Source organism: Fusarium graminearum, chromosome 2 (assembly GCF_000240135.3).
Source record: "Fusarium graminearum PH-1 chromosome 2, whole genome shotgun sequence".
NCBI lineage: Eukaryota > Fungi > Ascomycota > Sordariomycetes > Hypocreales > Nectriaceae > Fusarium > Fusarium graminearum.
The window spans coordinates 3,387,768-3,402,605 of record NC_026475.1 but is presented as its reverse complement, the minus strand read 5'-3'; the positions used below and the strand labels follow the sequence as shown (position 1 = coordinate 3,402,605).

Below are 14,838 nucleotides of genomic sequence, written 5' to 3'. Positions count from 1 at the left end.
ATGAACCAAAGGCACGAGAGGTACTAATTGCAATGAAACAAAAAAACACAAATAACGATAAAATGTGGGCGATTCCGACACTCAATATTCTCCGCAAGTCATTCGCAATAAACAAGTAGCCATGTCGCTGAAATGTACTGAGAGAATTCACGAGGTAACTTAAAGCAACTATTGCCGCATCTGAAATAAATCGTCTCGTCTAATGCCTTCTAGAATGCTATTGATATCCTCAACAGTCGGCGTCGCCCAAAGAGACCCTCTTTGGCTCCGGGGAGCAATCCACAAGTCGCAGCTGTAACATCAGACTTAAACCGTATTTGCGGTGCGAAAGGGAATCTTGACCTGAGGGGCACTCCAAGCATCGTTGGGATGAAACAGTGGCTTCACAGGATAGGACAGTCGGTATGTCTATCGCATGGCTCTACTATCCCAGCAATCTCCTCTTGACTTGACAAGTTTACTAACTGACACAGACTGCCGATGTTGACAGTCTCAACATCATTCATGTTGCAGGAACAAAAGGCAAAGGAAGCACATGTGCTTTCATTGAGTCCTTTCTCCGAGCCCACGGTCAACGCACCGGTTTTCCACGGAAGACAGGCCTTTACACCTCGCCGCATCTCATCTTGCCCGAAGAGAGGATTCGAATCTACAACAGGTGGAGATAAACCTCAACTTTACGGCTACATCGGCTAATCATCATGCAGCTACTATGATGCCAACCTTTGACGACATGTCGCAAAAGGAATTTGGAGACATATGGGCAAGTATCCATCCGAACTCACGTGTTCTTTATACGTCAAATGTGGAACAGGCCTTGGACACAGCGAGGGAAATAGGGACGGCAACTATCGGCATGCACACGCTGATCACAGGTAGTCAACATTTGGTTGGAAGTACACTCTTTTCCTTAGACAGACCATAACTTGCTCAACACTATTTTAGGGTTGTTGGCATAATACGATGGCACTAAACCTCATCTGCTTAAATCAGACACGAGCTGACGCATGTTTACGGATTCCAAATGCGTAAATTCAAGCATTGGCCACTTTGGACTCCACTCTACCATCTAGCTCAACACTGTCCCACCTCTGTCCAATTTTAATCTTGCTGCTTATCCATGCGTATCCATACAAAGTGAGTTTTCAAGCAACATAGTGCTAAAACGAGACTCATTCTTGTTTGACAAAGCAGATTCACTATGTGGCAAGGTCTAACAATGGCATGGATTGCTCCACTGTATCCCAATTACCCGATATAGTATGACTATCGCCCAAAGGCTCTACTACTAGCTCAGATACCAAGAGGTGCTCCTGTGCCTATATATACTCTGTTCCCCTCCCCCTTGCCGGCTGAGTTGGAAAGCTCACCAAACAACAACTCAATTGGGATTGCCCATTATGAAGGAAAAAGCCTTACTTTACCCTGCTAGCACAAAAGAGGTCGAATGCCTCACGCACAGTACGTTGCCTGTAACCTTCGGGTAGCCTCACTCTAACTGTACATTCAAGGTCCGCCAGTACTCGACAACCACAAACTAGACCCCGATGACTCCAAATCAAGCCAAGAGAGTCCGAATACATCATCAGAAACCGCCGAATATTGGGAAAAGAAACGCCTGACAGGTCTAGTTTTCCACGCTGTGCTACGCATACTGCAATTCACATTCGCAATAGTTGTGGCGATTCTGTACGGACTTGACCTCAAACAATCGACAAAGAGCAATGCTAGGGCACACCCATCTTGGGTCTACGCCGAGGTTGTGGCTGCACTGTCCATGATCAGCTGCATTATGCAATGGATCTTTATGACAGCTGTGTGGTACTGGTGCTTCTTGGATGCTCTGATCTCTGTTCTGTGGCTGGCTCAGTTCGGGGTATTTGCTTCCATATATCTGGACGCAGAGGCCGAACAAACATTTGCGCCGGCTTCAGTTGACAGGATGCAAGCGGCTGTCTGGATCAATCTTGTTTGCGTTGTTTTATGGTTTGTGGCAACACTATATGGTGCTATCGGATGTTGTGCTCGTTTCAAGAGAGTGAGGCAAATGAGGAAGGACATTAGGATAGGCTTGAAGGTCTAAGAAGAGCAGCTGAAAGGTTGTGTCATGGAAGTTAGACAAGGACAGCCACTCGAATGCCGGTGCTGCTTAAAATCGTATTCACGGATTTTAGATCTCGAGGCTGTCGACCCTTATGGACGAACTGTTGTCCATCCTGGTTCCAGCTCTATTGGTTGGGCAGTATAAATACACGGTACCATATGATACTGTGTGGGATAAAAATATGTGCGGTGGATACTTAGGAGAGCATGCATCAATGATACAATAGCTCAATCTTGCCACCGTGTACAATATATTTGATCAGTTCATACTAAAGTGCGGTGAGTGAGCATATGGCCATCCACGGCCTATTAAAGTCTTCAAGGTCTTCTAAAAAAGTGCCATACATTACTCTTCAGCTGAAAGCCAAGTATGACTGCATACAATATGGTGATCATTTCTGGTGTAGGAATCAATAAATGATGAAAGGCTGCAGTTATTTACTCTGTGCATTGAATATCATCATACCCGAGCCACGAACTATATGCACGTAACTGGGAGCGATTTATCATTGATGAACCAAAAGCCAATTGAGATCCAGAGGCTTGTGGTGACACGGCAGGGCGGGCAGCTCATGAGTTATCTGCACAGCTGAGGCCCCCTTGTAACTTGACCTGTCAGTGCGCATTTCCCGCGTCCGCTCGGCCCGTCTCTTCAAGTCCTGCAAGGGTTAGTAGTTGTATCCCATCTGCCCAAATGCTCTTCCCTCTTGACCATATTGATCAAATACCCCAGGCTATCAGGTCTTTTTGACCGATGCGGAACATTTTACCGGTGAGTGATTGGATGATTTGAAATGATTATCGAAAACATGCATGGGCGATCATGCCTTTTGTATAATTGTATGTCTTTGAGACAGCTGAAAGGCACTTGGCAATGACATGAACCTGTGGATTTGTTCATTGCGACCTCATGAGCTTACGAACATTCTTGTCTTCTGTTCGAGTAGGAAATCTCCTGCCAAAACTCCGCTCTATGAGAACGAGTAAATATATAAAAGATCTGAACCGGACTACCAAACTTAACATTGCGCAAACCAGCTCATTCCTCACACCCACACTTCAATCCATTATACCCCAGCTTCACCAAGTTCCTTTTCCATCAGCAAAACATGTTGGGACATTTCAAGCGCGTGGTTACAGCCTACCTGGCCTTGACAGTCACCATAAAGCCCTCAGTTGCAGCGCCCGGGGCCCATCCTGACACAGCCAAGTCCTCAGTCAGGATGCACTCGAGCGATCCCAAGCCTCAGACTCCATCAAGTACGGACAGTGTTACAAGATCAATAACAAGGATGGACAAGACCTTGGACATCTGCCAGCCGTTCCTGACTGGAACTATCTAGGCTTCGGGTCAAATGTCAAGGCTGCTCATTTCAAGGTCTGCCAGAATCTCGGACACTGCAAAGACCCAAACAGAAGCGGGCAAGAGCTCTACACTGGTGCTCGGTTCTGGCTCTTTAATGTTGACGGAAACGCCTATTCACCACGTGGAGAATTCGTTGCAGCGAATTCTCTTCCTTTTGGCTCCAACAAGAACATGTATCCCGGTGGCCTCGGATATCGGTACTATGTAAACTTTTGGGTTGATAATGACTGCTCTGACTCGGACAATCATGCCACCCGTCGCTGCAACGTCAAGCTGCACATTGATAATTTACGAGACGACAAGGGCTTGACTATTGAAGGGAATGCATTGAAGGTCACCACAAAGGACGATTCTATCATTGTTTCCTTCCAGCAAGTAGCCTGTCCCGACACGAAGATTCTGCAGGAACAGAACTATGACCTTTGAACAATTTGGGGTTGTTAGATCTGCCGTGGACTGTGCTTCGTTGTGAAAGCTGGCGGTTGTTAGTATTGCAAGGAACATTGGGGACGATGATAGTTGTGATAGAAGGCTTTAGTTGCAGGGTAGCAGAGCAGGATGGTTTGGCGGACAGCAGCTTTACGCGTAAACGAGAGATGAATTTCGACTAGCGTCAGTGACTCTTGTCAATCTAACCGAAATTGCAATGACTTGTCTGTTTCCGTTTGGCGCTCTGTTCCAAATCTGAGACCATCTAGAGCAATGACATCTTTGATATGAAACCAGTCAAAGCACAGTGACTCAAGCTTTTGAATGAGACTTTAATGAACTTCATGATTGATAATTCAAGACTGCATAATGGTTTTGCTTACAATAGCTCCACTTATATAGTAAAAGTCCTGTTCGAAGGAGCCTCGACTGGTTGAGCGTGGAGGGTATCACGTGCATGATCACGTGAATACTGTATGTTCCCATCAAGTTTCATTCTGACACTGCATTCTCACTTCGATATGGCTGAGATCCTTGTCTGCTGGCTTATCGTTATCTTATCTTTGTCCAGAGTAACCCCAGCAAAGATAGCCGACAAGACCAACCCTGAGCAGTATGCAGGGATCATGCTGTTCATTGTAACCCTCCATTGAAAGGCGGAATTTCCTCCGTGCCAGACAGGATAACAAGGATCACTCAAACACTTCCTTACATACTGGGCGCAGTGCCAAGAGCTCGTCACCACATATTTACATTTCATTTTCTCTGCTGACTATGTAGAATTCACATTATGCCGCCTTTGGTGCAACTGTTATTTATATAATTGGTGCCCGCACTCAAGAGATGAGACTGACGTAGTATGAAGTCTCACTGCGACATTTTATTGCCTTTCAATGTAGCATCCACTTCGTAGAAGCCTTGTTTTCAACGCCCAAATAACACATGACTGCCGCTTCTATCCGAGCCTTGTGTGATGGTGGTCTAAAAGACAGTAGTAGCAAGGCAATTATCGACATCCGCAAATGATTTTTATCATCTGAGCATATTCATCAATTATTATTGGTTATCTTACCTGTGCCACTGTGGTAGAGTCTTTACTGACGGTAAAGTGATTGTCAGATCATGTGGTGATTTATTGACCTCGAAAAATATACATAAACCCATCAACCCACAGCTAGGTACAGGAATCAGACTCCATCGTAAACATAGACCTACCAGTCACCTATCACTACTCTTATCTCACTCATCTACCATAAATAAACATCATGGCTGTGGCTCAAGACTCCCAGCTAGTCAATCAAGGCTACGGCGCTTGCAAATCATGCGGTTGCAACGTATTCGGCAACTCCAACGGTGGCACTGATAAAAATGTGGCGTGTGTTTGTACGCACAAATATGGCAGTAGGTTATTCGAAACTTTGTCTTTCTTCCATTAACACCCAAGGTAGATCATCTTTAGTGGACATGTCCAATCAACCACATCTCATTTTGTCCTTTTACATATTCCGAAACTATGTGTACATTGTAACAGAGAGGATATCGGACTTTCATTAATTAAGCATATCTTTGAGACGAGTTTGTTTTGTGGAGGCTTGTTGGTCCAAAAATTAATACACGTTATTCTTACTTTAAAGTCTTTGGTCCTGATACGTTTGCAAACACATCAATTTTATTACCATCTATTTGAACTTAATTTCAAACACATGATATCAGTAAATATTGCACTCACAGCTAGTCACATAAATAACTGGGAGCTCTCAATTGGATCTGTTTACGTACGAAGCCTAAAGTTGGTCGTTCGCATTCGCTTGTAGGGTAGCTCACGATAGTGTCATTCCGCTGTGGCGCTACCTATATCATATTATCTATCATATAGCCAATGAGAGTTGGTTTAGCGCCTCTTCAATTTAGAAATATCGTCAAGACCTTTTGCGCCAAGTCGTCTTCGCCTCAAACCTCCTGAAACATCGCCTGGCGCAAGGGTCATGACCCCTTGAACACCGTTCGCAATATGCGATTGGCTCCTCAGGATCGAAACGAAGAGTTCCCCCACTGCGGCAGATCTCGGAACTTGGCGAACATGACAGGTTATTCTATGTCCATTGAAGATAATACAGAGCCTGCTATGGGTTTCACGTGCCCCCGCAGTGACTCAGTGAGACAGCTGTGATGCCAGTTGTCGATCATGATCCGAGGGCGCAGCTATCAATGCGTTTTACGTTTTACACCCCAATTGACTTTCTGCGACTGGCTTATCGACCTAGAGCCGTTGGAACGTTTCGTTTGAGTGAGGCTGTGCTCGAGGGTTTATGCCGGGAGACGAGCATTCCGGGTCTTGGCGGGGAAGGCCAAAGCGTAATTGAGGTTGTGTCGTGATATGTTTCTTAGACGTCGAGTCCAAGCGCGTGTTAATTGTCTGTGAGTTATATGTTTCTGAAGATTCAGAATTGCCATTGTGAACCTCTTGGGTGTTTTGAATAGTGTCGCGTATTGGCTTGGCTTTTGCGTCGTGAGAGAATGTGAATGGCAACACAGCCATTGATAGAGAGAAACACTTGCTTGGATTCTCTATATAAGGATGTTCATTGTCTCTCCATTATCAATTCTCATCATCACAATCAACTCATCAATCACAACAACCACTCTTCTCTCTTCCTCACCTTCTCCTCCTGCCGGTCAGGTCTTTTAATTACAACTACCTTTTACTCTTTTACCTCTTCTCTCTTAATCGAACCAACTCCACCCTTCTACCTCACCAACACCTACAATAATCACAATGGCTCCCATCAAGAACCTCGTCTGGGCCCTTTTCGTCGCCGCTGACCTCGCCGCTGCTCACAGTGTCATCACCAACGCTGTCGGCGATGCTGGTGGCTCTGGCATGGCTCTCGGTGTTGACACCTCCACTCCTCGTGATGGCACCCGACGCCGTCCTTTCCAGACCGATGCTACTCGCTTCCGTGGCGCCTCCGCTGATACTGTCGGCGAGACTCTCGCTGGTGGTGACAACCAGGTTGAGCAGGGTACCGCCGACATCATGGAGGAGACAGGTGATCAGCTTCCTCAAGTCAACCCTGGTGGTAGCCTTGAGATGACTGTCCACCAAGTCAACTCTGATGGTGCTGGCCCTTACACCTGTATGATCAACGCCGATGGTACTGGTACCTCTTGGGAGAACATTCCCGTCACTACCAATGTCGAGGGCAACGACCGTGGCCGCAACCGTGATGGTGAGATGGGTGATTTCCCTCTCGTGGCCTCCATCCCTGCTGGACAGACTTGCACTGGTACAGTTGCTGGTGAAGATAACGTCTGCCTTGTTCGTTGCCAGAACCCGGCCCGTGCTGGTCCCTTCGGTGGTGTCATCCCAGTTCAGATGGCTCAGACAAACAACGCCGGCAATGGCACCGAGACAGACGCTGGTAATGCCACTGAGACAGGCGCCGGCAACGCTGTTGAGACCGGTGCTGGAAACAACGCTGGAAACGCTGGCAACAACGCCGGTAACACTGCTGGTAACACCGCTGGTAACAACGCTGGTAACAACGCTGGCAACAACGCCGACGACGAGGAAGATGCCGAAGAGGAGGACGAGACCACCACTGGCACCGGCAACAACCGCAACAACCGCAACAACCGCCGCGCCACTCGCTTCTTCGCATAAGAAGCCAATCGTGAATGATACCCAAGAGCTATGGACATCATGGTGCAGCTCAACTTATCAGAGTGACTTGCACATTCATGAAGGATGATTATCAATTGGAGACTGGAGGTGACTACTTGGATTTGTGGCTCAATGTCGATGAACAACATCAGCAGAAACCGGATGGGGATTAATGAGAGAGAAGGTACGATATAGTAGAACAAGTAGCTAGTATATGTAATTGAAAAGACTTGATTGTCAGAACCTGGGTTTCCAGCGATGCAGTGCTCAATGTTATCTTTTACGCGATATACAAATGCGCAGCTGACACTGTTCTTGAAATAATGGGACTGCTAGTTGCTAAGGATTCAGCTGGATCTTTAGCTGGATTGTATATCGTGAATATAGATAGAAGATGTTGAGATGTTATTGAACGACTATTGGAAGGTATTGAATACGTCTAAGCATTAGTGCCGATCAATCAAGATTAAAGCAGGGGTCTTGACAACGGTGATCGTGAAATCCCTGAATGCAGGGGGTCTAGTAGCCCACTTCAAACTATTGTCTGAAGAATGGGGTCATTGAGTGTGAAAGACGCATTGCTCAGCATCACATGAATAAGAATAGCTGCCATCTTCTTTCCAATTATAGGACACCTAATGATAATGTCTTGTACCAATTTGGCATAGCATCAAAAATGTGGTTGATAAACACAACACAATCATCCATTTCGGTCTGACTGCCCCCCTGCTTCAGGGGTCCGACGCCAAGGGTGTAGTTTGCATGACTCGCCGAACGACCGTGCCACGTAAGGGAGCTGTTCCAACTCGGTACCCCTGCAGCACCATCTCGAACACTAAAACTGTTTACAAGACCAAGACGCCGTAAGTAACAACATGTCTAATTCGGCAATAACGAGTAAATTCAAAGCTCCTAGGGTCAAAATATCATGACTCGACCTGCGACTCGAAGCATTACTGCGTCGACAACCACCACCACCGAGGTCATCGATCTAACCAAGAAGGCGGCAGGCGGACAGTTCAGAGCTCTCCACACTATTTACATTAACTTCAGCGCGTTGACCTACCAACTGCCAGATCTCGTTTATCTCGGCGTTTAAGACTGTAGAGAACTAAGTCAGCAAGGAAAATCCAATTGTGACGATATAGGGTTGGGGGATTCACTTACTGTATCCACCAGTCCCGGTACATTGGCCAGGTTCTGCCTCCGACTCTTCAAAAGAGCCCGTGAAAAGACAATCAGGACCGGTGCAGCTATTGTCCGCCATACGGAAACTTCTTCCATAACTTGCAATGCCCACAATAACCTTCTCAGCAGGCACGCCTGCCTTCGTGATCATACTGAGGGAAGTGCGAGTTTCGGTACGGTTGATGTGAGATCGGAGACAGTTACCGTTGTCGCAACCAGGATTTGCAAACTTGTTACCGTAGTCCCACTGCCCATGCAGATCATAAGTCATAAAGACAAAATAGTCCAGGACCTCGGCCATTTGATCAACAGGGAATGGATTCAGATACCAGTAAGAACCTGGCAAGGCGATTGACAGAGACTTGCTTGATGGCAGCAAGTTCCGGAGGACACTGAGAAAAGGATAGTAATAAAGACCATCAGTCCTGTCCCCAGCCGGGATGCCCTGGTCAGTCGCACCGGGGTACTCCCAGTCAATGTCAACGCCATCGAAGCTGCTATGCTTCGCCATGAATTTGACAACGTTTGCAGCAAAAAACAGAACGGTGCTCGGGCTTCACCACATCGCGGTAGCGCTGAAATGTCGCAGCGTCGGTCGACTCAGCCCAGCCACCAAATGACAGGATCTTCTTGAAAGGAGCGTCCATCTTGTCAAAGATCTCAAACTGTTTCTTAACATCATCTGAGATATTGACATCGTAGTCGGCAGTGATACCAGCAAAAGTAAAGTAGACATGTGTCAGCTCCTCAAAGTTCTCAGCGATCTCGGTAGCGTCCATGTTCATACATGGGCGACTGGGGTTGTACGCCTGAAAGTAGCCAATGCGCTTGAACTCCTTCGGTGGTGATTTGTTGTTAACGATATCAGTGCCACAGTTGGAGATGCATCCGTTAGTTTTCAGCTTGAAGGCTCCCGGTGCCTTGGTGTCGGCTGGGGATTCGGTGCAGAACTCGGAGGTAGTGCCACAGAATCACCAGCCGCTGCAGCAAGAGTTCAGCGGACACTGATTAAGCTTGGCAAGGTCCCATCCGTCAAAAGAGCCTGATGGCCTCTTGGTGCCAGGCTTCTGTGGTCCACAGGCGATACCTTCATGGGTGGACGGCATAGGCGTGTTTCCTGAGCTCAGACAAATGACCTGGCCCATTTGCAGCCTGTTACAGCCAGCCCAAGCCCACGATTTCTTGTTGTAGGTCTCGATATCCTTGACTGTGATACCTGAGGTGGCTGCAAAAGAAGCACAGGTATCGCCGGTATCGATCTTGTGCGTGGCACATGTGCCATCAGAGTCAGGTTTTGGTGTGTTGTCGGGAAGTGTCCCGGAGCTGCAGCAGACCAACTGTCCAACTTTGAGTGTGCTACATAGGTTCTGCTTCGTGTTGTACTTGACAAAATCAGCGCCTCTGATATTGCAGCGAATAGTAAGTGTGGTGCAGGTGTCCTTATCGCCGACTTTGGTGGTCTTGCACTCGGCACGCGCTTCACGATCGGTCGGCAAGCCTGATTGAGCGACAGAGGTTGCATTGGACGATCCCATGAATAGATCACCGCCCGGGATATTGACCTGTGTCCTTACATCCTTGGGTCTGGTGAGGGGCATGGCCGCACAGTAACCGCTGGTCCATGTCTGGACATGCTTTCTTACAAGTTCAAAGTCGCTGATCTTGTCGATAGCGAAAACTCCAAAGGTGTATGGATTCATCGGATTGATGTCGCAAGCTTGCATAATTTGGGTGCCCTCACTGGCCACTTTCTCAAAATGTTCGAGTATAGTGGTGGCAGCGATAGATCCCATATCAGCGCTGACATAGAGACCGACGATGGCGGAGTCTGCTTTGGAAAATAGAACAGTCTTGCCACGCGAGGTCTTCTTGACGACGTGTTGCTTGAGTCCTCGAAGAGCTGCCGTCACATCGTCGGTTGCGTTCAGCACCCCCGGCAAACCAGAAGTGATTATGACGGGAACAGAGGAAAGGGGAGCGGGATTACATTGGACAAGAACACAGTGGACGGCAGATTGTCATATGCTGAGTTCATGGCCGATTTAGAAGCCAAGCTGACTCCCCTCGATATGGACTATTCCCTTCAGGCTCCCAACAGCGAAGGCATGGTCCCCGATAAAGATGGTCAAGCCTCTTGGAAGCCGAGTGTTGCCGAGGCCGTCGAAACTCTAAAATTGAAGGGTTGGGCCCAGACGATGAAAGTTGAGCAAGTCACTAGCGGCAAGACCAAAGACTACGCAGAACTTGTTGGTCGCGTCGACAAGAAGTTCCAAGACTATTATGACAAGCTAGGGAGCGACCCTAAGTGGAAAAGAAAACTAATTGAGACGAACCAACGGACAAACAAGCTAACTGGCGAAATTGTCGCTCTCCGCCAGCAGGAAGCTGATGACTGGGTGATAAAGCAACTGACGCAAGATGCGGACCACAACAACCCCAAGGTACCAGACGAGGATAAAAAGCTTGGAATCGGCTTGAGTCGTGACGATCTCGTCATTGAGCGAGTTCGATCATCTATTCCCGGGGCTACCACTTACGAAAGGGTAGACTTAGTACGGACGTTCTTAGAACATCCCAACCAGGCTGAGTTCTTGGAGAAGTTAAGCACTGCTGGTATCAAAGGTGGCATCCAAGGTCTTATCAACTGGGCTGACATGTTGGGGAACGAGAGGTGCGCGAACTGGGGTGCAGGGTTCACCGATGCGAACAAATCCCACCACCAAGCAAAGTCACTCTGGCTTGCAATGCATGATAGTTCTACGAAGAGACTGGGTGGCTTGTCTCCTTCATGTTCGAGATAGGCAGCGGTTGAGTGGTTGGTCACTTTTGAACTGTGTGTATCGGTTGTTGGTTGAGTGGTTTGGCATGTGCCATATAATTGTTAGGAGAGAAATGATGGAAACTTCACACAGAGTTGACGAAGAAGATACTGTACAATCGAGATTATTCCATATGCCACTGTCATGACAACACCCATTTTAGTAATTTGTGATAACCGACGTGGATGGCTATTGTGCACCCATCCACTGATGCCCCTGCCTCTGTATGCGGAGACCTGTGGCGAGGTAGCAGGTGTTAATCTACACCCATGTCAGTTGGGGTCGGGTAGCAAGATATTTAAACCTTTTGGTCTTAGAAAAAAAAAACAATTGCTTAATCAACCAAACACCATTCCAAATTCTACAACTTTGTCATCATTCATCATCTCACAAACCAACGATGGAGAATCACCTAGACCTTCAACAAGATCAGGAGAAGGCCATTCGCGGTGATGCAGTACCGAGGCTCCTCGATCGCCGCGATAGCCGAGCCGCAATGATTCGGGGCATTCGTCTGCACTATCACTTCGCCATGAGTGAACCGGTCAAGCGCCTCAGCGCCTCGATGCCCCTGATTGCACGAGCACGCAACGCCCGCCGCATCATGAGCAATGACATACCAGAACGGATGGCGGCTGATGAACAACCATATTGTATATGGCATCCCGATATCGCGACAGAAGATACCTACCGCTCGTTGGCATCTAAATTCCCCGACATGCGCTATCAAGTTGGCCGTGCATGTGCCGCTGCGGGCTACCACGCCCTTTACCAAAGCCTTGATCTTTTACCCGAAGTCTCTATTGCTGAAGAGGCCAGGGAAAGCGAGACTGATGGTGGGAAACTCATTTACGATGAGATCATGAGTTTCAAATTCCGCTACGCTATCATGGACGACTGCAAACGCAGTATCGAGCTGATGGATTTTGAATGCCCCGCCCATCTAAACGGTGATACCGAAGTGCGATGGCGTTTAGCAGCTCGACAAGGCATCACACGCAGTAACAAAGTTGATCTCCTTCCTTGTATCGAAGAGGATATGCATGTTGGGCTTGTGGATCAGGAATTGGATGAACGGTACACCATACTGACCGATGAAGAAGTTGAACTTCTATTCAATCCTCTTCCTCGAGATCTACCGACGGTGAAAAAGACTTTGTTGGTGCAGATGGCTGCTCACGACGGTAACATTGAGCGCTATGCTCAGCTGACCAAGTCAGGCAGAACCTTGACGCTCCTGGACGAGGACTGTGTTGTTCGCGGTGTCTTGCATCACACTATGTACGCTCGGTGGTGGGCGGACCAGATCAAGAACAACACTATCTATGCTAGGTCTGCCCCATACGTATGGGAGATCCAGCGAGCAATAATCGCGCGCCGCCTCATGTTGAACGACCACTTCTTGTTCGAGAACGGCTGGCCATCCGGAGTGCCGATGCCGTACATCATCTGGTGGCCCTTGCGACCAGAACCTGAGATGCTGCGCCTTCTCGCCGAGCAGGTGCCTGAGATGAAGATGCAGGCCGCCGCTGCAGCAATCGCCTGCGATTATGACTATATTTACAGAGCGCTTGACCCAGAACCAAGCTGGCATCTATGGAAGGTTGCCACAATGTTCTCATCCAACCCGTTTTACCGTGAGGATCAAGAGCGGCGCGGGAGGGAGAAGAATGTCGACGTTGAGGATAACACTTCTATGGACGTTCAATATCGTCAACTGATGCAGACTAGAGAGTTTACGGTGATTGACGAGGATGGTGGGAAGATTCGAGACACTGTCGAGAAGCGTAAAATACCAGACAGCTCATGGAATAAGGTACTCAGCACAAGTCTGGTACAGGCCAGAGTCTGGCAAGGCATTGGAAATGTATCACCAGAATAGCATGTACTGGTTTTGTCGGTCTTTTTTTCATGACATCTGTATATGTTTTTCCGTGTTCCACTCAATATTTTTGCTTCAATGATCTCGTGGTCAGGTTCATGTTGCATTTCAAGCACAAGAGGATATTGATCTATGATACGTGTTTATTTCGAACTATCCATCTCAGATTTAAGTAGACTGTCGTCCTTCGGGTGATGAAACCAGATAACATCCATTATCATCACACTCCTCGTTGAACATCACAGCTCGAAGATGAAGCCGTTCCATCGTAAAGAAAGACTGGATTCGCCCCACAGACGAATTTCAGTCTGATATTACATCTACCCGCACGATACTGGCAGACTTGTCGCACATTTTTCGTAGTCGTCTTAGTTGCAGTCATCGCAGCGAAGTAGGCAAGCTGTCATGCATCCAGTTCGCTGAAGAGCAGACTTGCGGTCAGGTCCACCATAGTCTATGTTGTGTTAGATCCATTGCCACATCCACGTCAAGTTATATTACTTACTGCTGTGACACTCCGAGGTGCATGTAAGGCAAGTACCCTGAAAAGGAGCCCCAGCACTACATCCAGCCATGACTGTAGAGACGGCGGAAAGAGCCAGGAGGATGAAAGATGTAGGCTGCATTTTGAACAGAGATGGGACTGGTAATGTGGTGACTTTGGATGAGGTGATGGGTAATGAGTTGGTAGTGTTGTTTGTTAGTTGAATTGAAAGGAACTGGGAGGCACTTATATACTGACGAAAGACATGCTGCGGTCAGATTTAACTCATAACTCATGCTTAACTTTGAGACGCGAAAATAAGCACTAATCCTCGGAGGATTGTTTGGCGGATCATTTGTCATCTTATCAATCGTTTACATGCCAATTAGGTCTCAGTGTTACCATCTTGTACCTGGCAACCCAGTTTCTATTATACACGATATCCATTTCTCGGATCCTTCCGTCATCGCACTCTTATTTATCGCCTGGTACAAGGCGCAGCTTACCCCAAGTCACTAAAGGGATTGTCGTTTCTGGTGCGGCCTTTGTCTTGTCAGAGTGGAGGTTTGTGGACCAGGTCCACCATGTAGGAAGAACTTTAGTATTTCTGATGATCCTACCGTGATAATAGTTCCGTTTTTTTCCTGCTATCAGAGTACCAGGAACCTTGACCGCTGGAGGCATAACAAATGTCCTCTTGTGGGTGATTTAGTTTATACTGACCAGGTCATGTGATGGATTTGGGGTGAATAATAAAAGCCAGGTTAAGATGACATTCACAATACATCCGAACAGTAGGTAGTTACTGTAAATAAAGTGATCAAAGTGATCAATCTCGGCATTCGAACGAACGTCTTGGAACAAGACTGTTTGGTATGCCATTAGTCAGCCTTCTGGCACCTA

The 14,838-nt window shown here is 47.5% G+C and overlaps 8 protein-coding genes across 8 annotated transcripts; 6 read left to right on the top strand and 2 right to left on the bottom strand.

Moving 5' to 3' along the window:
• Positions 1-1,400: 1,400 nt before the first annotated feature.
• On the top strand, positions 1,401-2,083 carry FGSG_04645 (uncharacterized protein; the record flags this gene model as incomplete). Its single annotated transcript, XM_011322625.1, has 3 exons — positions 1,401-1,461; positions 1,512-1,625; positions 1,677-2,083. 3 exons carry the CDS (start codon positions 1,401-1,403, stop codon positions 2,081-2,083), a joined length of 582 nt encoding a protein of 193 aa, XP_011320927.1.
• A 1,129-nt stretch (positions 2,084-3,212) lies between these two features.
• FGSG_04646 (uncharacterized protein) lies at positions 3,213-3,895 on the top strand (the record flags this gene model as incomplete). The annotated part of the gene is made up of 2 exons (XM_011322624.1): positions 3,213-3,363; positions 3,447-3,895. 2 exons carry the CDS (start codon positions 3,213-3,215, stop codon positions 3,893-3,895), a joined length of 600 nt encoding a protein of 199 aa, XP_011320926.1.
• Positions 3,896-5,087: 1,192 nt separating this feature from the next.
• Positions 5,088-5,527, top strand: FGSG_12209 (uncharacterized protein). The gene is made up of 2 exons (XM_011322623.1): positions 5,088-5,299; positions 5,347-5,527. The coding sequence occupies exons 1-2, from the start codon at positions 5,164-5,166 to the stop codon at positions 5,355-5,357; spliced, it is 147 nt and encodes a 48-aa protein (XP_011320925.1). The 5' UTR covers positions 5,088-5,163; the 3' UTR covers positions 5,358-5,527.
• Positions 5,528-6,674: 1,147 nt separating this feature from the next.
• On the top strand, positions 6,675-7,562 carry FGSG_04647 (uncharacterized protein; the record flags this gene model as incomplete). The annotated part of the gene is made up of 1 exon (XM_011322622.1): positions 6,675-7,562. The coding sequence occupies one exon, from the start codon at positions 6,675-6,677 to the stop codon at positions 7,560-7,562; it is 888 nt and encodes a 295-aa protein (XP_011320924.1).
• Positions 7,563-8,186: 624 nt separating this feature from the next.
• FGSG_04648 (uncharacterized protein) lies at positions 8,187-9,529 on the bottom strand (the record flags this gene model as incomplete). The annotated part of the gene is made up of 4 exons (XM_011322621.1): positions 8,187-8,441; positions 8,629-8,663; positions 8,730-9,252; positions 9,311-9,529. The coding sequence occupies 4 exons, from the start codon at positions 9,527-9,529 to the stop codon at positions 8,187-8,189; spliced, it is 1,032 nt and encodes a 343-aa protein (XP_011320923.1).
• A 192-nt stretch (positions 9,530-9,721) lies between these two features.
• On the bottom strand, positions 9,722-10,450 carry FGSG_12208 (uncharacterized protein; the record flags this gene model as incomplete). The annotated part of the gene is made up of 1 exon (XM_011322620.1): positions 9,722-10,450. One exon carries the CDS (start codon positions 10,448-10,450, stop codon positions 9,722-9,724), a length of 729 nt encoding a protein of 242 aa, XP_011320922.1.
• Positions 10,451-10,783: 333 nt separating this feature from the next.
• FGSG_04649 (uncharacterized protein) lies at positions 10,784-11,318 on the top strand (the record flags this gene model as incomplete). Its single annotated transcript, XM_011322619.1, has 2 exons — positions 10,784-11,254; positions 11,304-11,318. 2 exons carry the CDS (start codon positions 10,784-10,786, stop codon positions 11,316-11,318), a joined length of 486 nt encoding a protein of 161 aa, XP_011320921.1.
• A 651-nt stretch (positions 11,319-11,969) lies between these two features.
• Positions 11,970-13,451, top strand: FGSG_04650 (uncharacterized protein; the record flags this gene model as incomplete). The annotated part of the gene is made up of 1 exon (XM_011322618.1): positions 11,970-13,451. One exon carries the CDS (start codon positions 11,970-11,972, stop codon positions 13,449-13,451), a length of 1,482 nt encoding a protein of 493 aa, XP_011320920.1.
• Positions 13,452-14,838: the final 1,387 nt, after the last annotated feature.

Excerpts from the sequence above, each read along its gene's own strand:
- FGSG_12209 (XM_011322623.1), top strand. The coding sequence starts at position 5,164 with ATGGCTGTGGCTCAAGACTCCCAGCTAGTCAATCAAGGCTACGGCGCT.